The sequence below is a fragment of the Phaenicophaeus curvirostris genome, chromosome 13, assembly GCF_032191515.1.
Source record: "Phaenicophaeus curvirostris isolate KB17595 chromosome 13, BPBGC_Pcur_1.0, whole genome shotgun sequence".
NCBI lineage: Eukaryota > Metazoa > Chordata > Aves > Cuculiformes > Cuculidae > Phaenicophaeus > Phaenicophaeus curvirostris.
Genome location: NC_091404.1, coordinates 15,712,668 through 15,734,323, shown reverse-complemented (window position 1 = coordinate 15,734,323; position 21,656 = coordinate 15,712,668). Strand labels below are relative to the sequence as shown.

The following is a 21,656-nucleotide window of genomic DNA, read 5'->3' as shown; positions in this document are numbered from 1 at the left end:
ACCAGGGCATCTGCAACATTGTTGAAGGCTTTTAGATGTTTTTTCCACCTACTGGCTTTGTGAATGGTGTTTGAGGAGCCATAAGCTGTGTTTGTTATCAAACTGGTGCATGTGGCGTGGGGCAGATAGCAGCTCCCACCGCGCGCCGGGCTGCTGTGGCTCTGCCCCAGCCCTGCAGGGTCCCCCAAGACATTTGTGTCTGTTCCTCCTCCATGGAAGGAGAGGACAGCCTGCAGAGATCTCCGTGGAGGCATCCTCAAGCTGCTGTCTTGCCCTGGGTCCTGTATGGGTAGCACAGGGCTTCAAGTGACACTTGTCTTGTGGTAATGTCATTGTAGAAAATTCACTGCAGTTAATAAAGGCTGCGGATTATCTGACACTTAGGGTCCCATAGGGCTACTCAGATGAATATTGTCAACTCTTCACTGTGCGGTCTCTGCGAGAGACTCATAAATACCACCGGATATTAAAAATCCTCTTTTCAGATATATTTCACAGCTTAGGCATGATGAATGTGCCTTGCCCTATCAATATGACTGATATGTGCCTCTTTTTCTCTCTCCCATATACTTTTTTACCCTGGATAGGGTATGAAACAGGGTGGTAAAAAGAGCAAGAAAGGCACAGTGATGTATGCGGGTCTGCCCTGCTACCCTAGAGTACAGACTGATGCTCTCTGTGGAAACAAATTGAATTCTGAACTTCAATTTACACTGCTGAAATCATTCCTGCTGAAAGAGGACTGGGGCTGGGATCGCTGTGGGGAGGCAGGATTGAATTGCAGTGGTTAATCCACTTTCAGGAGATACTGTCAACTTGAAATATGGCTTTAATTCCTTTTTGGAAACGGATTCTGGCATCGGAGTCTTTTTTTTTAGTCTCGTGCTACTAGTACAGCAGTTGTGGGGAGGATGTGGCGGTGGAGTGGGGAAGTGTATTGATGACCAGGAGAGAGCTTGGGTCCATCTCCTTGTGCCGGGATCCTTGCAGGACTGAGGTGGGTGCAGCCTGCTTCAAGACTCAGTTGGCAGACACCTGAGAAGCACTGATCCCTGTGTTGTGCATCAAAGACAATGTGCTTTTTTGCCTTAATTACTTCTCCTGGATTCTTCTAAAGCGTGCGGACAGCTGTACCTCTGGGCCACAGCTATGCACCACAGCTCTGTTGACACAGCAGGACGGCTGCCGATTTGGGCTGTTGCGAGAACTAAGTAGGAAATGCAGAAAAGCTGGTACTCCTGTTGTTTCCAGTTCCTCTTCCATTTGCTTTCATGTGAAGCTGGTCTGAAGCGAGCCCCGGGAGCTGTTGCCCTGCTCATGGTGCAGGAAGGCTGGGAAGGGAGGCACCTCAGGGTGCTTTTCCTCCTCTCAGGGTGCCTGGTTTTGGCTGAGCCCATGGGCTGGTGCTCATCCATTGTGGCGATCCCACCTGAGTCTCTTTACTCTACAGTTATTGCATGTCTTCGCTCTGGTATTTTCCTATTCTTGTTTAAAACTCAGGATAAGTAGGAAAATAACAAACAGTCTGTAACTGCAAGCAAACTGGGATTTGTGTGTTTGTGTCTAACAACAGGACCTTAGTTGTGTTAGTCCTTTTTAATTAAATACCTTGGGACCTGATCTTCTTTGCAGCCTGTGCCCTGGTAAATCCCTGGTGTTTAGCATGTGCTGGGCTGGTCGTGAGCTGCTGGCTCTCAAGTGCATTTGCTTGATGCTGGGGGAAAGATGTCTCTTAGGTGAGCACGCAGTGCTTGTCCCTGGGCTGGACCCACAGTGTGACCGAGAGCCTTGCTCTAGGCTGGTGATGATATTCTCTTGCTGGTCTTCTGCTGGGGTCTCCATCCATCTCTGCTGCACTGTTGCCAGTGACGAGGGTCCCCACAGGTTGGTTAGGGAGCTGTGTGGCACCCTCCTCTCCCTTTTCAGCTCCCCCAGGTCAGGATGTGTCCCTTGGTTTCCCCGCTGGAATGCTTTGGGCTTGCTTGCTTCACAGCAGAGGAACGGTAAGGAAGGTGAAGGGGGTTTGCTTTGTGCAGCCCTAAGCCCAAGGGGCTGCCTTTGCAACCAACTGCTGCTCTTAATTTGCCTGTTTGGTGCTTGCTTTCCTCTGGAGCTTTTCCATCTGGGGCTCGTTTTATCCGATTAGAAAGCATTGCTTGCAAACTGCCACGAAGCAGGGTTGCCGGGGACAGGCACTTGAGGCCAAGCTTTAATGTTACCTGTGGCTTGTCCCCTCTTTGGGTGCTGTCCCAGCCAGGCACCCTGGGATGTTTCTCTCATTTAATTGCTTGCAAGTGTCACAAATTTCCTTCCCAAATCCTTACCCTTCCTGAAGTGTTGGGGGGGACTGACCCTGTCCCAGTGGGTTGGGGCTCACATGCACACGAGGGGTGCCTGGTGTGGGATTCATGGCTCCATTGGGCTCTGCTATAGTTTTTCAAAGCCCCTTTGGATCTTTTTTGAAGGTCATTTCATCCCAGGTGCCCCCCAGCCCCACACACTCAGAGGGGTAGGCTTGTTCTGCCACGGAGGGGAGTCTGGGTCAGGATGCCCCAGAGCCATAAGCAGGACTGGTGCGTGGTAGTTTGTCCCTGTGTGTCCCCAAAGCCCTGCCTGGCGCCTGTGGGGAGGAACAGAGGCAGGAGGAAGACCTTGGAGAAAGCATGTGTTGACTCAAGAGGCGTGTGCTGGAGGTTGGGCAGATGATTCGAGCCCAGGAAGGAGCAGGGCAGGCGGTGGATGCTGATGAGCCTTGTGGGGCTGGTCCTACCTGGTGCTCTGCAGGAAAATACCCACATTGAGACCTATGGAAAGGGCAGAAAATTAGAAACAGCCGAAGTAGCTTTGTAGAATGGGAATAAATTCCCTGTGCTGGTGGGTGGGGAAAGCCCCTGGTGCATCTTGTAGTGTGGGGGCAGATGACTGCCAGCTGCTGCCCACCCTGCCCGGCTCGGGGTGATGCTGGAGTACGTCTGAGTCTGGGGTGAAGGATGCTGATTTACGCTCTCATCTTCAGTTTTTGCAGCAAATGTGTAATAAAGTCTATTTTGGGACACAGCACATCTGCGATTTTCTTTCACGTTAGCTTTTTTTTTTTTTTCTAGAGAGTGTGAACCAAACATTACAGTGTGTGATTGCGGTTCCTATTCTAATAAGAAAGAAAAGCATAGGTAGGAGTTGGAAGCCTTGAGGATTGCTTTTTTCTTTCCCCTGCTCAAGCCATGTTAACACCGTGAGAGTGAGGCTGCATGTCAGGTACCTTGTACCTAACTGACAATTTCTGCATGAAGCGTTTTGCTTTCATTAATGTGACAAACTCCCAAAAGCAGCAAAGGTTGTGGCTGGGACATTTCCGTGACACTGGGTGGCAGTTCTGCATGGAGAAATCCCACACTTCAAAGAGCATGGGTTTTAATGACGCGACTTTAATTTTTTTGAGTGTTGCTGTATTTTGTAATGTGTGTTTAACGTGATAATGGCGTTTCATGCGCTCAGGGCCACTTCCCCTATAGGAGCCGCAGGGCAGCCTGTGCTTGACCACAGAGAAGACAGCAGAGGCTCAAATTGGGAACCTGGAGCTGCAAAAGGCACTTCCCCAGGGCTGCAACCCCTTATTGATGCCTTTACCCTGGAAAATGAGGACACAGGAGATTCCCAAATTCCTGTAACAGTTTCTCTTTAACATTGCAAAGCACTCCCTTTACTGTAGCCTTATTCCCAGAAATGGCTCAACCATTTGGCTAAAATAAATAAAAATCAAACAAAAATCTCACCTCGGACAAGCAGCTGCATGGAAACATTCATGTGTGCAGTTGAAGTTTGGAGAAGTTAAAAATCACTGTAAGGAGGGACTGGAAAGCACCGATCAAACCTTAATGCTGCCTATTAAACCTATGGTGTGCAGAAACTTTTCTGCAGAGAATTACGTGCATCTCAAAGCTGTATTTTATTCTTTACTCGAAGCTGTTTTTGTCTCCAGTTGGTATTTTGCTAGGAATAATAATGATTGTCTGGGTTGTGCAGGGAAGGTTCTGAGCAGAGCTGACTGAGTTGCAGCTGAAGGCATGGCAATTTGCTTTTAACAATAAAAATCGTAAAAGCAAACAGGCTGTCTATTAATAGCAGGCTTTTCAGCCTTGCCTTTAATTTCATCCTGTTGCCTTTGGTTTATGCACTTCCTTTCTGATTAAAACTGCTGCTTTCTGGCTGTAACCGTTGATGTCCTCTCTATGGGAGAGATTTTTTGGTTTTAAATGTTAGCTAAAAGCAAAAGCAAAACTGGTAGGGACTATTAATGGAGTCTGTCAGGCAAAAGAAACCTTCACACCAAAACAAGTTGTTCTGTCAGTGACCATGTTTTTAGCAGTGCGGGATGAGTCCCTATGAGCATCTTCCTCCCACGGTACCCACATTTGTTTCTCTTATCTGCAGCAGTGTGCATTGGAAAAAAAGACTTTGGCTGCTAATTCCTGGGGGTGCAGGGCTCTGCGTCCCCTTGGGAGACTTTGATCTGCTGTCTTCCATGCTGGGAAAGCACCAGGGGGCCAAGTGGGTGGACGTCCCTTGTGACACCTGCAGCCGAGATGGAGGAGCTGGCATCGTAGAGGCAGGGTAAGGAAGTCATCGAGCTGTCCAGAATGGCTGGGTGTCTGGGAAGTGGGAATTTTCCAAGGAATTAGACATAGAGTGACTCGGTGCACTATTTTTCTTTCCCTAAGAAAGTTTGCTTGGGGGATTTTTTCAAGGGAGTTTCCTGTGTTTAGTTGTGTGTAGGAAGTGGGTGCTGAGGCTGGAATGAAGCGCAAAGATTTTCCTATGTGGCTCGGCTCAGCCAGTCGCTTTGGTGGCCTTCTGCCCCAAAGTGTCCCCCAGGTCCCCTGCTGAGCCCTGCCAGGAGGAGCCAGTTAGGTTACAGTGGGAAGCAGGCTGCAGCTCCTGCCGTGTGCTGGCCAGGCTACCCCTGGATGGTCTTAGAAAATACCTTACCTGTGGGTTTAGACTGGAAGCTGCTCCTCATTGCTTATCTCAGAAATACTTATGTGCTTACTGAACTGTGGCGTTGGGAAGGATGGGCTGGGTTTTACTGAGCAGGTTCTGCCAGAGCTGTACACAGGGTGTTGCAGATTTGACCTGCATGAGCTGTCCCTGGCATCCAGACCCGGGCTTTGAGCTCTGCAGATGATGCTGAACCACTGCATGGGAGCCCGGAGAACCCTGCCGCTCATCACCTACAGCCTCTGCTTCCTCATCTCTTGCAGCTAGACAGTATCTTTTTTTTTCCCCTCCCTGTTTTAATTGCGAAGCACTACTAAAGTTCTGTGTCTTTTTGTATTTTATCCTGTGTTTGCCCAGAGATCTGCAGCTTTCTCCAAGTTATGGGGGCCATGCGGATGCTGGGCTGCAGGCAGGGCTGATCCTGAGCAGCTCGGGACTGGTTTTTTGCCCACTGGTGGTGAATAAATGCTACTCAGGAGAGTCACACTACTGCATCGCTGGTAGCAGCAAGCGTTGTACGAAGGACACGTCAGTGAAGCGTGCAGCGCTCAGACTGTGTCTGGCCTTCAGGGACACGATGCCAGTCAGAAAGTGTGTCCTACTCATTGGAAATGGGTAATAAGGACGCCGCTGTTCATGTTGCTGATGATTGTAAGCCATTTCTATTATTATTATTTAATGATCTCTCTCCTGTGAGTCCCTGCACCCTTGCCGCAGGCTGGCTCTGTGAGGATGAGGCAGCCCTGGCTGCTCTCGGTGAACCATCGCACTGCAGTTGGCTGAATTGCTTTGAATTACGCGCTGTCTGACCAGCAGGTTGTTCACTGGTGTTTGCCTCAACTGGTTAACATCTGATCTGGGCAGTTAGTATTCTGCTTTTTGTAATAAACTTGGCTCCAAGACTTGTGCGTGGAGCTGTTACGGGATGCCATCACCCTTTCGTGGCAGGAGAACGATGCTGGTACTGCCTGTACACTGCGGGGGATGTGCATTAAGGGGCAAGCTGATTCAAAGCTTAGTAAACTAGCTTGTAGCCTAGGGAAACAGTGAAATTTTCCTGCTCTAAAAGGTCTCCTCTGGCTCCTGCCCTCGCCTGGCTCCTGCCTTTCACCAGCACAGCTGCTGGCTTAGGAAAAGCCTGTTCTGTCTGGAGGCTGCAGTGACTTCAATATATATATATATATTTATGTGCATTAAATATGCATGCGTGCAATATAGACACATTAAATATACATATATGTGATATATATAGGTGCAATAAAGATATATTAATTTTTGCTTAGAATCATAGAATGCTTTGGGTTCAAAGGGACCTTAAAGATCATCTACTGGTAAAGAACTTATGGGATCATTCTTGAGTTTAACCAAGATCTGGGAAGCTGCCGTCTTGTGGTTGGCACAAGGTACCACTTTGATGGCTGCAAAGTGCATTTGGATGCTGAGCTGAGTGCCTGCAGGGACGGCAGCGGGGCTGGGTGGGGAGAGGAGCCGGCTAATGCACCAGCGGGAGCTTGCTGGTGGAAGGGAAGCAGTGCTGGGTTGTGCTTTTCCTCCCCTCCATCGTTTTTCATATTGTCATAGGGATGCTTGCTGCTCCGGATACTGCTCAGAACCAGTATTTTGTAAAAATCTTTTTTTAGCTCCTAATACAATTACATCCACACATGATTTGCAGTGTGTCTGTCTCTCTTGAGTATCTGTTGCATTTTGCTGACTTCAGTCATTTTTATTCCCCAAACTTAAGTAATTTTGTTTGAGGTGGAATTCCAACCAAAACCAGTTTGGTATAAAAGCATTCCCGCTCTTGACATCCAGACATAATTGATAGCGTTTGTAGTTCAAAGACATTTGTCCTGTTCTCCTTAACAAATGCTTGATGCACTTATTTTTCATCTGGCTGTAAAGGGCTTTTTGTTTTCCTCCTGCAGCAGAAGGGATGGGTAGGTACCTGTGAGGCTATCTTAGTTGGGCATTTTGGGAGAAAATCTGGCTCATTATTTTTGTTCACAATTGGAACGAGATTCCTGTTCACCTCTTTTGTGGATGAGTGATGCTTCACTGAGGGCTTTTCACTCTGGGATTTCAGGTGAATTTTGCAGGATCTGTAAATGAAAGGACCCTTGGTCTGGGCCAGCCTTGCTTTGTTGGGTGGTTTGTGGAGAGCTTGGCAATTTCTAGCTGTGTATTTTCAAAGGGTTAGCAACCAGTCTTTGTTTGCCCTACCTTAAAGTATGCTGTACACCTCCATAAGATTTTATAAGACTGTTAAAGGGAGAAACAGAGGCAGCACTCACTTGGTGGATGTAATTTGTTTTCAATATTCTGGCAAAATTGCAAAACAGAAGGATCTGATTTTTCTTCTACACTACAGGATCTAGAAAAGCTGAGTAAGACGTGCAACAGGCAAGACGAGACAATTTCAAGCATTTCTTTGGTATTGCAATCCAAGATCTTTTCAGCAGTAATGAAAATAAAGTACGGCTAGACTGCAGCGACGCTGTGCTCCCTCGCCCGTGTCTCAATTGGTTTAAGAGGAAAAAGAAAGTCTCACTGCCGGGAAATTAAATGTAAGGGGAAAAAAATCCGCTTTGTGAGCAGCCCTGCCATCTTTTATTATGGTTTTTGTGTAATTTCTCCCTGGCGTTCGCAGAAAGCCAAGTGGCTGCTGCCTGTAGGGACCAGGGGTGAGGTAAGGTCCTGAGCACTGCTCGCTACTGTGGAGGCTCAGGCTGTGCTGGGGGCACCTGCTCAGCAAAAGCAAAGCTTAAAATGCAATATTGATTTGTTTTTTATTTTCTTTTGGCTCGTGGAGTGGTGTTTCTGGTGCCAGTTTTGTTTACTCCGAGTTGTGGAAGGCTTTTATTCTGTTTTTTATTTTCCCTCTCCACTTCCTTTCAGCTCACCTCTACTTATGAATGTTTGCTCAGGGAGGGTGTGTGGTAAAATTAACTGCGATGCCCAGGCAGCCGTTGTCCTTGCATCAGCCAAATTAATATTGTAGAGTACAAAATTTCCGTGGGGCGGTTTCTTCCAGTGAAGTTGAATGGATGGAAGTGTGACTTCCCACTTGACGAGTACCATTCCGGTAAGTGCAGGGTGGGAAGATCAAATGTGTAAACAGGGGAAACCTTGGGTGAAGGCGCTTGTCTTAACTGTGAGAGCAGGAACACAGTTATCCCGGTGCCCACCTAGGGACGATGACTGATGGGATGGGAGTGGCTGTGAGTCATCTCCTGGGATGCTGCCCCGTTCTCCGGCTCAGGATGGGTTCTGCTGGTGATGGTGCCAGGATGGAACACAGTGAAATGCCTCATGCACCAAGCCCGGCATTGCAGAACCAGCTCAGACCTCATCTCAACGTCCCTGTGGATAAGTGGATTCCTCTCCCAGCCCTGGGCCGTGTGTGCTTCGCTGCAGCTACGTTACCCAGCCTGGCAGGAACATGAGCCAAAAGGATTTCCTGGAGATAAACAATTCTAGGCCACATGTTGAGAGTTTCTCTCCTGACTGGGTGGATTGCACTGATCCAGTGTCCTAGTGTAACTGTGTCTGCAGCCCCAGGGATAAATCTGTTGGTTACTATAGCATCCAGAGAAGAAAATACTCCAGACTGGGTCTGGGGTGTGTGGAGCTGATTTTACTGTGGAGCAAGGGATGAAGTAGGTGATTTCTCCCTCTTTTCCTCCTTTTATTTCCTGCTATTTCTGTGGAAACATTGCAGTACAGCAAGGGGAGCGTTAGAAAACCACAGTTTTTGCTTCTTTGGTGTGGAAAGACTTCTAGTGAACCAGTGTGAGCGAGCAGCACGGGACCTCAGAGCTCGGGTACCCATTGCAGGGGGCTGGGGTCACCTGCTGTCCCAGCAGCTGTGGGGTGGAAACTCAAGGATCTCCCTGAGGGAGATCTTGTGCTAGGGGGATGCGGGCTGTGCAGACCTGGGTACCAGCCCTGGCTTCTTGGTTGCTGCGGTGATGTACAGCCTTGCAGGGGGTCTGCAGGAGCCAGAGCGGCTGGCTTCCCAGGGGAGAAACTGCTCTAGGAAATGGGCTGTTTGCTGGCTGGCTCTGAAATGCTGGGAAAACTTAAAAAGGGGCAAAATGTCTGTAGGTGACAGAGGTCAGAGTAATGTCTGACCGAGCTGGGATGCGTAACATAGCATTTAGAGTTTGGTTTTTTTTTTGTTTCTGTAACTGAAGAACTCAGGCTTTTGGAGGACCAGAAAGCAACGGGAAAACCAACAAATTATAGCTTTGCTGGCTGATGCAAGCATTGACAATTGCAAACTTGGAGTTTTTTTCCAAGTTTGCTCTTAGTTTAATTTTTGCCAAGACAAATCACTGCTCTGAAAAGCTTGCTGCCCTACTAAAATAGCTGCCGATGAGCAGACATATGTGCACAGCTTGAGCCGGGGAAAGGAGGGAGGAAGAAGTTTGAAGACAGGAAGACCTTGTTGTGTTTGCTTTCTGACCTCTGCAAAACATTTGGGCTTTCATTCAAAGTCCTTTTTCTGTTCTCGAGTCTGAAGTGTTCCTATGAGCCTGAATTTTTTATGCTGGCAGCATGCTGTCCGAACTTTTCTTCTGGACTGCTAAAAATAAAGATATGCTGCCTGCATTTCAAGTTGAGTGATGGTTTCATAACCCCGGCTGCCAACAGGGCAGGGAAGAAGAGTTGAGATCCTGAAAACTTTCAGAGGTTGGTGGTTATATTTGGACGAGAGCAACAGATTTTCCACAAAATGGCATCATTGAAGCAATTCTACCCCAATTGATATCTGATGGCTTTGGTCTGGGATTGGCTTTCTGCATTATACGTGAACCTGATTTTCTGCAAAGCGCTGCTGAACTGAACACGTGTGGCATATTTGCTGGGAATTTGCAGTACTGTGTGGTTTGAGGCTAGTCTGCCTTCACAGAAGAAACACAACCAACCAAACCAAACCAAAAACAATGCCAAAAAAAGCTCTTTTCAGCTGTCACCCCCTGTGCGTGGCATTCCCTGAATCTAGGAGAGGGCTGGGCCCTCCTGTAAATTTATTATCTGAGGGGGAAAAAACTGTTGTATTTCCTCTCTCCGCCCTTCTTAAACTTTCAAGCAGACCTTTTCCTCTGTTGTCCCCGCCTTGCCATTTCTCGCTCTGTGCTTTTATCGGTGGCTTTATTGGCTAAGTCAGCTTTTCCAGGAAACTCAGCCTGGTTGGGCTCTGCTGTTCTCCAGCCTGTCGCCCTTGGTGAAGGTGACCTTTCTGCAAGCCCATTTAGTGAGCTTACACATTCTTGCGATGGTGGGAGTGTGGGGATGGGCTCTCGCAGTGGCCCCTTGTATCTCTGGAAGCACCTCAACTTGCATTAAGGGTGATGCTCTGTGGGTCAGTGTTGCTGTTCTGTTTGATCTGGGGCTTTGCGTGGTTACCCCGTCACCTTGGCTGGAGCTGGCTTGCCCCTGACTGTCCCTCCTTGATGATACTGTTCTCTCTGTGCTTGAAATATCAATAGGAGCTTCAGCCTCAGTGGAAGAAAAGGGATACTGGTTTAAATTTCAACCTTTTTCTTTCCTGAGGTACTGGCCTTCCCTATTCCGCTTAGGGATGAGCAGTGGAAATCCCCTCCAGTGGCAAATGAGCTTGGAGCTGTGCTTGCTTGCAACCCTTTCTCATAGACCTATGGGCTCTTAGTATTTTAAATGCAATGTTGGTTTTCCTCCAAGGACTGTGCACGTTATCGACCCTTGGCCACAGGCAGAGGGGAGAGCGGTGGAGTTGATCCCAGTTGATGGAGTCCTCCCTGTAAATCAGGAGACCAGCCTAAAAATGTGGTCTATGTGGGTAAGTAGTTCGAGATGCTAAATTTTAGGGGAGGGGGGTGTCTTAAAGCATCGCTTGTGCTTGCATAGAAATGACTGAGGGGAAAGAATAGTAGAAAAATTGACAAGACAAATTTCAATTAAAAATATATTGTTTGGGCAAAGAGATTGATGTCCTGAGCGTCTTTCCAAGGACAGTTTGGGGAGGTTATGGGAAACTTGTGGAGGCTTTTTAAAATTGTGGATGTGTTTTTCTTGATTTTACTGGGGCTAAATGAAATGGGCTCCAGAAGAAACTGTTTTGGGGAGGTGGTGTTTTTTTTGCTGGCTTTTTTTGTAAATCGTGTTGTCTTCTCTACTACTTTTATGATAAATGGAACAATACAGAAGTGCTTAGACTTTAAACTATTCTTGAGATCTAAGCCAAGTAACGTGATTTAATCTTACTTCTGCATATATTTAATGTAAGCTGTGATTTCATTCAAACATTTCAGCTTTCTACTTGTTCTGTATAATTATCTCTGGTTTTAGCAGATGGCTTTTTTTTCGAAATGCCTGTGGTTTTTATTAGATCTTTTTTTCTATGAGTTATTTTTGTTTACTTTGTGGCTTGAAGATATCTTCAGCAAACATGAAAGGAGTTTCTTTCGATTAGTTAGTTCTGGTTTAGATGCTTATAGTAAATCAAACAGTGGGTTTGGGTTTTTTTCTGCCACTATTTTTTTCTGGAAATGGGGCCAGCAGGTAGCACAGACACTTGTTTTCCATATGGTGGCTATAATTACAGTGTGTTTTGCAGCTGCCCTAGAAATAGCCCGCTTAGAGTGGCTCCTTGTCAACGGTGGCTGCAGAGCACAGGTTCACCCCTTCAGTTGAACTCGCTTTAACTCCATTAATTTTTACCCAGGCTTGGTAATTTTTACCCGGGTTTGCAACTTTTATCAAGTGCCAGCCGGGTCCTGTACATGTGATGTAATGGATTCCCAGAAATTTGGGAGGATGGGTGAAGAGGACCCTCTCTGGTAGGCAGGTGGGAGTGGTTGCATTGGAGCAGGACGTATTTGTGGGAGATGGACACAGAGGGAAAAGAGCCATGAAGGGAGGCTTGCCCAAACTCAGGGGAAGAATTTGGGGAGTGCTGGGGGCTGCACATGTTATCATGCCTCCAACAGCTTCAAGTCATAAACTATGTTGGGTCATTAGTTGCTGTGGGCTGCAAATGTAATCCTGCCGTCTCTATGTAATGCTCCAGCAGCTTCAAGTCATAAACAATGTTGGGTCATTAGTTGCGTCCATGGACTTTTTTAGCCCTGGTCTGATGCCTTCAAATCATACCTGTTCCTAAATCTTCAAAGAAAAGTTTATAGCAAAATCATAGAATCATAGAATAACCAGGTTGGAAGAGACCCACTGGATCATCGAGTCCAACCATTCCTATCAAACACTAAACCATGCCAATGTCGAGCCTCAGCTGACCTTCCATGCGCATATTGATGTGTCTAGATGGGCTTTTAACATTTGGACAATGTAAAAATAAATAGCTATTATCCCTAATGTCTTCTTTTCAGAACTGCTACTTCTGGCAATAGGTGGGCTTTGTACAAAGCTGGAACTACAGGAAGGTTGGGTTACATCGAAATATTTAACAGAAATCTGTTCTGCATCTGAATTTCTCCAGGACATGAGGAAGGCTGTTGTGCAGCAGCAGCACTTTGCCCTGCCGTGCATGTGGCAGAGCGTGCATGCCTGCACCAGTGGCAATGATGCCGTTATTTATTACTGCAGCCTGGGTCCCTGTCCTCCTGAGGTGGGAAGCGAAGATAGATTGTGAGCTGCCAACTTGAAAAGATGTTCCTGGCAAAACAGCTTTGCTAGCCTCATCTTTGTCTCCTATGATTTGTGTTTGACTCTCTGGCTGTTGTCTTCCAGCTGAGCTCCTTCAGGAAAAATCTGGTTTGGATGCCCTTATGAGGGACTGACCCACTGATGGGCTTGGGTTAGATACTGGGGGGGAGCGGAGCAGGAGCCCTGAACTGAAGCCTAAACGTTGCAGGAGACGCCCATATCTTTGGGGCTGGTGATGCAAACAGTATAGTGGTTCTTCTCTAAAATACCTCTTTCTCCCCCTCCGCTTGATTCCTGGGGTGCTGCTCTGTGTCTGCCAGCTGCTGGGAGCTCTTCTGGGCTGCTGGGGCATGGTATAGCAGAGAGGGGACTGGGGTCATTCCCAAATCCTCAGGGGTTAGTTGGAGGATGCAGAGCAGCTTCCCGTCACCCGGTCCTGAGGCTGTGGGCAGTCTGGCACTGCTAATCTCTTACAGATAGCTCTCGTTCTCCCAGCACTCCTGCAAACATCATGCCACAGGCAGAGAAAGGTGATAAAGTGCATGTGGGGAGGATGCGGTTGTTTATTTTCTTAAATAATCCTTTTGGCATGTCCGGCTCTAAACAGCAGAAGCAGCTCTGGCTTTTGCTTGCACTGACTCCTGCACCCTGTAGCACGGGCTTTATAAAACCCCACCAGGCAGTAACGCAGCCCTTTGAATTGTATCCAAGTAATATTTTCTTCTTTATTTTGCCGTCAGAATTAAAATTTTTGATGAAAGGCGGTCGTGAAAAGTCATCTAAATCCTCTCCCCGCTGATCTGCATATTTTATAATTTTCCCTAAAGCCTGGCAGTTACTCCCTAAATCTCCTCTTAAGTCTCTGTTGAGAGCCGTTATTAAGACTTAGCAATCTATTAGCAACCCAACGAGGTGTTTGAGGTGGGCTTGTCAAAATACGAGCTTTTAATTGCTGAGCCGAGCCAACGCCTCTCACTGCAGGCATCATCGTAGCGTGCACTCGCTTTCAGGGGAGTGAAAAAAGTGGAGAGATGTGGCGTGAAGCTTTCCAGCTGCTTGTGTAGCTGCATGATGGTGTGAGATGGAGGGGTGGTCAAGGGAAATGGAATGCTGAGTGGTGGCACTCTGGTTAGACCATGGAACAGGGGCTTCTCCAGCTGCCACCTCCACAGAGGGCTCTGATGCACTGTGGAGGGTGTTGCTGTCATCTTTGCAGGAGGTGCTTCAAATAAATAACTGAAGGGGAGCTGAGTGGTGAAAGTCCACCTTTGGAGTCTGTGATGATACCTTGGTAGAAAAGCAGAGTAGTGGGCTTGGTTAGAGCTGACACACCATAGAATCAGCAGGTTGGAAAAGACCCACCGGATCATCGAGGCCAACCATTCCCATCAATCACTAAACCACGTCCCTCAGCACCTCGTCCACCCGTCCCTTAAACACCTCCAGGGAAGGTGACTCTAGGCTTCTCTTCTTCACCTGCTCCGTGTTCCAGGTTTTCCATGGCTAACTACAGCTAGTCTTGCAGAGTAAATACTTGTGTATATTTTTTTCAAGAGTGTTTTAACCAGAGCCTTGTTGCTTACATGCTGATGCCTGTGTTTGGTAAACCCTTACTGCTGCTCCTTCCCACCACTCTGCAGGGAAGCTCTTGTTTCCTCCCTGCGCTGAAGGGATGCTCACCAGACACATCCAGCTCCTGCCTGGGAATGCAGAGGGACTTCATGCTTAGGGACAGTCTGTCTCTGGTCCCTGGCTCCACTGTGGCGTGGGTGAATGGGTCTGCCTCTTGCTCCTGGGGTGCAGGTTGGTGAGACACATAGGTGCCACCTCTGTAATGTAGTGGAGCCATCAGGAAACCTTTTTGGAGTCCAGTTTCTAGTTCAGAAGATGTGCTCTTGGCTGCTGCAGGTGGTGGTGGTGAGGCTGGGATGGGTGGTCAGCCCGTGCTGGGGTGGTTGCATTCCCTAGATGGGATTGTATGTGCCTGCCCGATCCATGTTCAGGGAGCCAGATGTGTGTGGTTGAGGTGGGAACAGCTGCCTGGGGTGCTGGTGGCTGCTGCTGGCTCTGCATCCACGTAGTGTAGGGATATGGTACAGGGATGTGGGAAACTTAGTTCTGCTCTTTCAGCCACTGGAGGTTTGAGGATGGCTGTAGTGAGAGTAATCAGCACACCAAACCGGGTCTAGACGTGGCGTAAAAACACTTCTTTAATTAAAAGATGCCACAGAGATGGGTGGAGAGCAGGGGAAAGGAAGAGCTGCTGCTTCCTTTGGGCAGACCCTGCTGCTGGTGCATCATCATCCATTCAATTGCTGCTGCTCTAGGTGCATGAATAGGGCTGGCTTTGATTTTTATGTTTTAATTTATTTTTCATTTTTTACACTTGCCCCAAGCAGCAGTTAATCCTGGCCTTGCTGTCTTAGCATGTTTGTTTTCAGAGCTCCTTTTCTCTAGCTGGGTTTTGCTTGCAGCTTGACAAGCAGCCCGGGACGGGCCCTTCAGACAAGCAGGTTGCTTAGCTGGACCCAGGGCATGCCAGGAGTATCTGCCTGTAGCAGACTGAGCCCGTGCCAGGCAGCTTGACATGGGAGAGGGATCTGGCATTTTTGGCACGTGCCTTGGTGGGGTTTCAAAGCAAACAAGCTCTAGGGTTGAGGATTAGTAAGACTAAGAGGAGTATGAGCCCTGCTGCCTGCTAATGCCCTTGAACCATGAACAGTGACAAATGTTTTCCCTGCTTGTGTTTTAAAATCAAAAACATTAAGAAAAACTTAGCTTGGTCTAAGACCACTCTTTTTTTTTTCCCCCCCAGACCGCATCTGTTCTGGGTGGCCATATTAAATTTATATTGTGATTTTAAATTCAACCTTGCAAAATGCTTCCCAGTTCTTGCTGGGTCTCCTCCTTTGGCTGCAATATCTGTGGCAGGGACACTTTGTTATAGGCAAGGTAGAACTTGGACAGAACTAGCAGCTGATTTTTAAACTATTGCACAGTTGTTTTTCTTTTGAAAATAGATTTTTCCAGTTCACCAAGAATGTTGTGCAGGCTGGGCAGCCCAGAGCTGGAAGCTGATGGAAACAAAGCCCACAGCGTGTTCACCTGAGAGCCTTCCCCAGGGCTGGAGGCACTGGCAGGGACCTGAGTTGCCTCTGCCTTGTCACAGGTTTCCAAAGGTTTTCAAATGAAGTTATAGGAAGTTAGAAATTCAACATTTAAGAATTACATTTAAGAATTACATGTAGTTAGAAGAGCGCTGTTACTTTTAATACATTCAGACACCTTGTTTACTTTATGTTATTTCGACACACGCTCTTTTGGATTGGGAGGATCTGTGTTTAATTTGCTGGGTGCCACGACCTCCTCGGGGACACCTGCGAGGGCCACGGGGACAGCTGGGTCTTTGCTAAAGCCCCTTGTTGCTGGCTGCAATAGCTCCCGTGGCTGTGTGCAAGGGATGCCTCTCCCATGGAGCCACTCTGCTTCCCCTGTGTCTGAGTTTATTTTGCTGTGGTTCCCCTCGTCCTTCCCGCAGCTGCTGAGGAGCAGATGAGCTATTGTAACATGAGGTTTTCATTCACTCATGACATATTCTGGTTTAAAATAAAACCCCAGCAAGGTAAGATGGCATCCCCAGCACCCTGTCTGCCTTTTTTAGGGGTTTGTGATGCTTCATTATTCTGTTTTTACCTGAGAGAATAATAGCAGAAGTATACCTTTGGGTTTTTTTAAGGTAATTCCCAAGTCTCCATGCACCAATGTGTTGGTGAGACATTTCAAGTGGACTTGAAGATTTGAGAGGAGAGCAGGTGTAAAGGAGGATGTAATTTCCATTGTCCTCCATGGGATCCCTGGGGTAAAGCCCAGAGCTGTTCTACAAACCCACAGACTGAAGAACTCTCCAAGTCGGGACTATGAAGAGATATGTGGAAGATAAATTATATTCCTAATAAATTGAAATGCTTGATAAAGAGAGATTCTCCTTAAAGAAGGGAAAATTGCCTGGAAGATGTGCACAGGCTGCAAGTACAGGCAGCAGCCATCCCGAATAGAGCAAGAGCGTGGTGGATATGAGCAATGACCTATCCTGGTGTTGTGTGGGATAGTCTGTGGTCCTGGGGGATCAGTGGCTGAGCAGCAGTGAGGACCCCAGCTTGCAAGCTCAACAATGCCTTGATTTTGCTAAATGACTTTATATGCACCTCTTCGTTCTCCGTGAGATAGAGAAGCGAATTTTTAAGGTTCCTGCTGCCTTATCTCCAACAAACCATGTGGTGCATTCATAAGCTGGAAGCTATTAACTGGACTTCTTTTTTTGAGCTAATTTTTTCCTTTCCTGGTTGCTCCAATAGTGTGCTGGGGAAGAGAAGCGGGTTGGTACGCGCACCGTGGTGGTTGGGCACCGTCTGGTTTCAGAAACAGATGCATATGTGGCACAGAAGTTCTGCGACAACAGGATTGTCTCCTCCAAGGTGAGCTTGCTGCACTCATCAAGGTGCCTTGTGTGCAGGTATTCCCTGCTTGTGTATTCATCCTGATTTTATTTGATGGCTGGTTTTGAATCTGAGAAAACTCCGAATTCCTCGGGAATGGATCTAAAGGTCCCTTTGCAAGTGGAGCATCCTGGTACATGCTTTACACCACGGCTCCAGTATCTGTGTTAGTTGCTTTTTCTTCCTGTCAGTCCTAGTGAGGGGGTGTACAAGTTTCTTTCTTCCAGGCTGGGTGAGAGCAAAGCACATGGATACATTACATTTATGTTTGGTTTTTTTTAATTGTTGTGGTTTGAGTTGTTAGTATTTGGTTTTTTTTTTTAAGGTTTTCTAGTGTTCCCTTTGGGAAGAAAGGATATGTTAAGTGTAATCCAGCACAAGACAATAGCATCTCAGATTTGCAAAACAGAGTGAGGATTATTTTCTAAATAGACAGAAAAATACAACTTCCCTATTTTTTATTTTTTTGTTCCATGTTTTTTTTCTCTCTTTAGATAGGACGAAAATAACCATGCTCTGTTTATTCCTTTGGATGAAAGGGGAAACATTCTTATGGTATTAATGCAGCTTTTGTTTATGATGGAAAACTGCGATGACACCCGTCTGCCTTCTGCTTAGCTTTTTTCCATGACATTCATGAAGCTGTTTCAAAAGATTTGAAGCCAATTCAAGTAAAATATCAAACAAGTGGCATCCAATATTGTCAACACAGCTGGATACATACTACATTGCTCAGGATTCATGATGCTCAGCATTCAGTTAGGCTTCAGTGTTACAGTGCTTGAACTGTAAGGAGGGGTCCCTCTTTTTTTTTTTTTATAGAGCTTAGATTTTATTTACTTTGATGTCTGTGTTCTGTCTGAGTTTATATTGGGGAAAAGTTTTAAGTCTAACGATATTTAACTCCTGTAGCACTCCCATTGATGTTTCCCTGGCATGCAAGCGGTGTGGAGTCTTCCTACCTGACCAGTCTCTTTTTATAATTAAGTGGACATTGTTCTTGAGGCTTGGTTGCTTATTATTCTTTGTTTATTCCAAGCAGACTGAAAGATCAAATATTAAACCCATTGATTTCCATGTTGTTCTTAATTCTACATGTTTCCCAAAGCAAAGGATTCAGCAGCCTTCTTAAAATGATAATGAAGCACAACCTAATAACAAATTTGTATGGACAACATGGCTTTTTTTTAACAGAAGAGCAATTCTAAGGTGGTGTTTGGAATTTGTTGGAGGGGGAATCTCTGCTCTGTACATTACCTCTTCATGAAATCATGTCTGTCCAAATGCTTGTCTAGAAGTTGTTTGCTGTGAAAGGGATCCTGGGGTGTTTTGAGGTTTTTTTTTTTGTCATATCTTACACTTCACCATCTCCAACTGTGTAGCTTGGGTTATTTTGACAAAAGAGAAATAGTTGCATACCTTAAAGCAGAGAAACAAAACATAACTGTGAGACACTTCCAACTGTTAAGTGAACCAGTGGAGAGAGCCGGTGCTGCAAGTTGAAACAGGAGCTCAGTGGTATCTCAGCATCCAGCTGCATCACACTCCTGGTTTTAAAGCAGGGATCTAGACCTTTGCCTGGAGCACGCTAGGGCTGGTCAGACAGCTCGTTGTGGTGCTCCTCACAGGGTTGAAGGGAAAATCCCTTTCCTGTTTTCTGTGGATACTTCCCATTTTCTGTCCCAAGTCCCCAGTAAGTGCCATGTCTTGGTCTGTTTGTAAGTCCCTTTTCTCCCCACAGTACACCCTCTGGAACTTCCTCCCAAAGAACCTTTTTGAGCAGTTTAGAAGAATTGCCAACTTCTACTTCCTCATCATCTTCCTTGTGCAGGTAAGAGCTTTGATGACAAGGGTGGGCTTTATTTATGGTTGAACAAGAATTGAGATTCAAAACTGATTCTGTTGGTGCTTATAAGTGTGTTGGGTTGTCTGGCTTTTTTTTTTTTTTTTTAATTGGAAGCTGTGTTATAATTCTGGCACACTGTCCAAGGCATAGTAACAGATAAAATATTTGAGCCAGTCTGAGATGGTTTGAGTGAGTACCGAAACAATTTAAAAACCATCTTAAGTCTTTACTCATTAGGATCGGCCAAAAGGTGAAAAAACATTTGATGCTACAGACATAGTATCTATTTTTTATCAACTTTATTACTTCTGCTTCATAACTGTGTATCTTCCCAAGTTATATGATACTTAACGTGTCTCAGTTATAGTGAGTTTTCAAGGTAAGCAGGAGAGAGAGACTATGCTCAATAAAATTCAGAAAGTGCATATCATGAGCTTTGGGAACGTGAAGGTTAAGCAAGCCACTCTGCACAGACAAAATTACTGATTTATACATGGAAAACCTTTTTCTGCTCTCCTTTTTTGCTTTGGTTAAGGGGCAAATCCTGAGCAAACCTGTGTACTTGTTTTATGTTCTGTCATCCAAGAAAAGCAGGGTGTCAAAATGTATTGGGGTGAAAGGAGTTTGGGAGTTTGCATTTACTCACCTTTTAAGTCCTATACTCAGTCTGGGGGTTCAGCAGACAGCCTGCTTTAGGGCTGAAAATGGGCATCAAAAACTCTACCCCAGCAAATTAAATGGCACCGTGCAGCAACTACAGACAGCCTGCTGTTAGGTGGCTTCTCTGGGGTTCTGGTGGTTCAGGTCTGGGTTATTACTGTCTTCTAGGCTTTATGTTTAAAAGACAAGTGTCTAAAATGTTTTATCCTCACAGTAAAGACTGTGGCTTGCAGTGGTTTTGGTGGCTGCCTTGGGAACAGGGGATCCCAAGATAACAGCCGTGGATGGCTCCTCCTGACAGTGTTACGTGAAAGGCCAATTTATCCTGGCGTCTTCTGGCTCGCTTCTGTCTCTTGATTTCATCGTTTTTGTCCATTTTGTCAGACTGCATTTGTAATTTGCCTTGAATTGAAGCAATGCCCGGGAGTCGGGATGTCCTTTTAGTGTAGCTGGCCATTTAGTGACGCCGTATTACATTTTCTCTCTTGACCCTGTGGCCATGAAGGAACATGGGATGTTCTTGATTATACTTAACAAAACCAGTTGCAGTTTAGGCACGGGTGTATGCAGGTGAGAGAAGAGCCTGGCTGTTCCTCCTTGCTTTTATTCTGTGAGCACCCTGAAATGAGGGAGTGACACTCATGCTCTATTAGAATAAAACCAAACCAAACAAAAACAACCTTGACAGCACTAATGTACTCGCTGCCATGTAAAGTAACTGACTGCCTCCAGGCACTTCTTGTGCTGGAGGCACCAAATGCCTTAAACACTCAGGGCAACTCCAATCATTTAAAATACCAAGTGTATACCTTGAAAAATGACATCTGTAGCTTAAATGTTGGTGCTTATCTTTAAATTACTTAAAATTAATGGATTTTACCCTACTTGCTGCATAAAGAGTGAAGTACCACAGCGCTTGCGGAGTTGCCTGCTGCTGAAACCCTTTATCAAAATGTGTGTTACTCTGTCACTCCAACTTCAGCCCTTGTTTTAGAGAGAGAAAGTGCATGCATTAAACGTGAAATACCAATTAGCACGCTAAGAGGGAACCAAATAGCTGTTCCTTTGGTTCACCTATTGCAGTGCTCAAAGAAAACTAAGTAAAGTCCTGGTGGAAAAGTGTGATCTAGAGTAATCATAGTCCAAGTGTGTTTGTAGGCTGACCATGCTGATGGCAGTTAGCTAATTTAGGAGGTACCAAGACCGAAAAAATGTCCCTTTTGGTGGAGATGACTTCTGAACTGTGGCCTTCAGTCTCCTAAACAATGAATTAGAAAGAAAATATTAAGCAAAAAGAGGATTTTGTCACTTTTAAGTGGATCCAAATTAAACTGTTGAGGTCTTAAACCAGCTCAAAAATAACTTCAAAGGAGTCTGCCTTTGATGTTCTGGCACGTTGCTTGTGTGTCCCTCAGCTTTCCACCAGCTGCAGAGGGGAAGAGCAGTATCCAGCCACGGTATATGCAGGGAATGCAGTCTCCAAATACACAAATGAGTTATTCTGGGAACTTCATCTAATATTTGAGCTCATACATCTATAACGCAGCATTTGCATGGACACAAATTGTATACTTTGTTTAAACAAATACAACTGCATCTTGTCCATTGCAGACAACTCTCCCCCTGGGCAGCAGGAGGTCTTCTCCTTTGCATTTCTCAAGCTAAACATTAAAGTTCTTCTTGCATTCCCAAGGTCTGTCCAATTTTTGCAAGATAACTTTTAGTTGACTGACCTGAACTTAGTGTCATGGGCAGTCACTGGTGTCATCCTTGCTCAAAGTTGTTCTTCCAAAGTCTGGTCCCTACCAGACTTTCTGTTTGTAAACATTTTATGCCTGTTTGAGTGAAATAGGGTTTTGTTTTCCTAGAAATACTTGTTGTGCTTATTTTTGTTTACCCTCACAGTACTTGCATCGTTCGCCACTTACCTGGCTGCTTTTTATGGTATTTCGCTTCCATTTCAAAATCTTCTGGCTCTCCTCTCTTTGGGTCCAACAGTGCAGGGTAAAATT

At 46.1% G+C, this 21,656-nt stretch overlaps 1 protein-coding gene across 1 annotated transcript in view; it reads left to right on the top strand.

Annotated features, from left to right (window-relative positions):
- Positions 1–8,518: 8,518 nt before the first annotated feature.
- The window catches only part of ATP11C (ATPase phospholipid transporting 11C), a 44,263-nt gene continuing 31,125 nt past the window's right edge, over positions 8,519–21,656 (top strand). The window contains exons 1-4 of the mRNA XM_069867962.1: positions 8,519–8,654; positions 10,702–10,819; positions 16,998–17,117; positions 18,880–18,969. Coding sequence (XP_069724063.1) covers positions 8,650–8,654; positions 10,702–10,819; positions 16,998–17,117; positions 18,880–18,969 — 333 coding nt within the window. The 5' untranslated portion in view covers positions 8,519–8,649. The remainder of the gene's footprint in view (positions 8,655–10,701; positions 10,820–16,997; positions 17,118–18,879; positions 18,970–21,656) is intronic.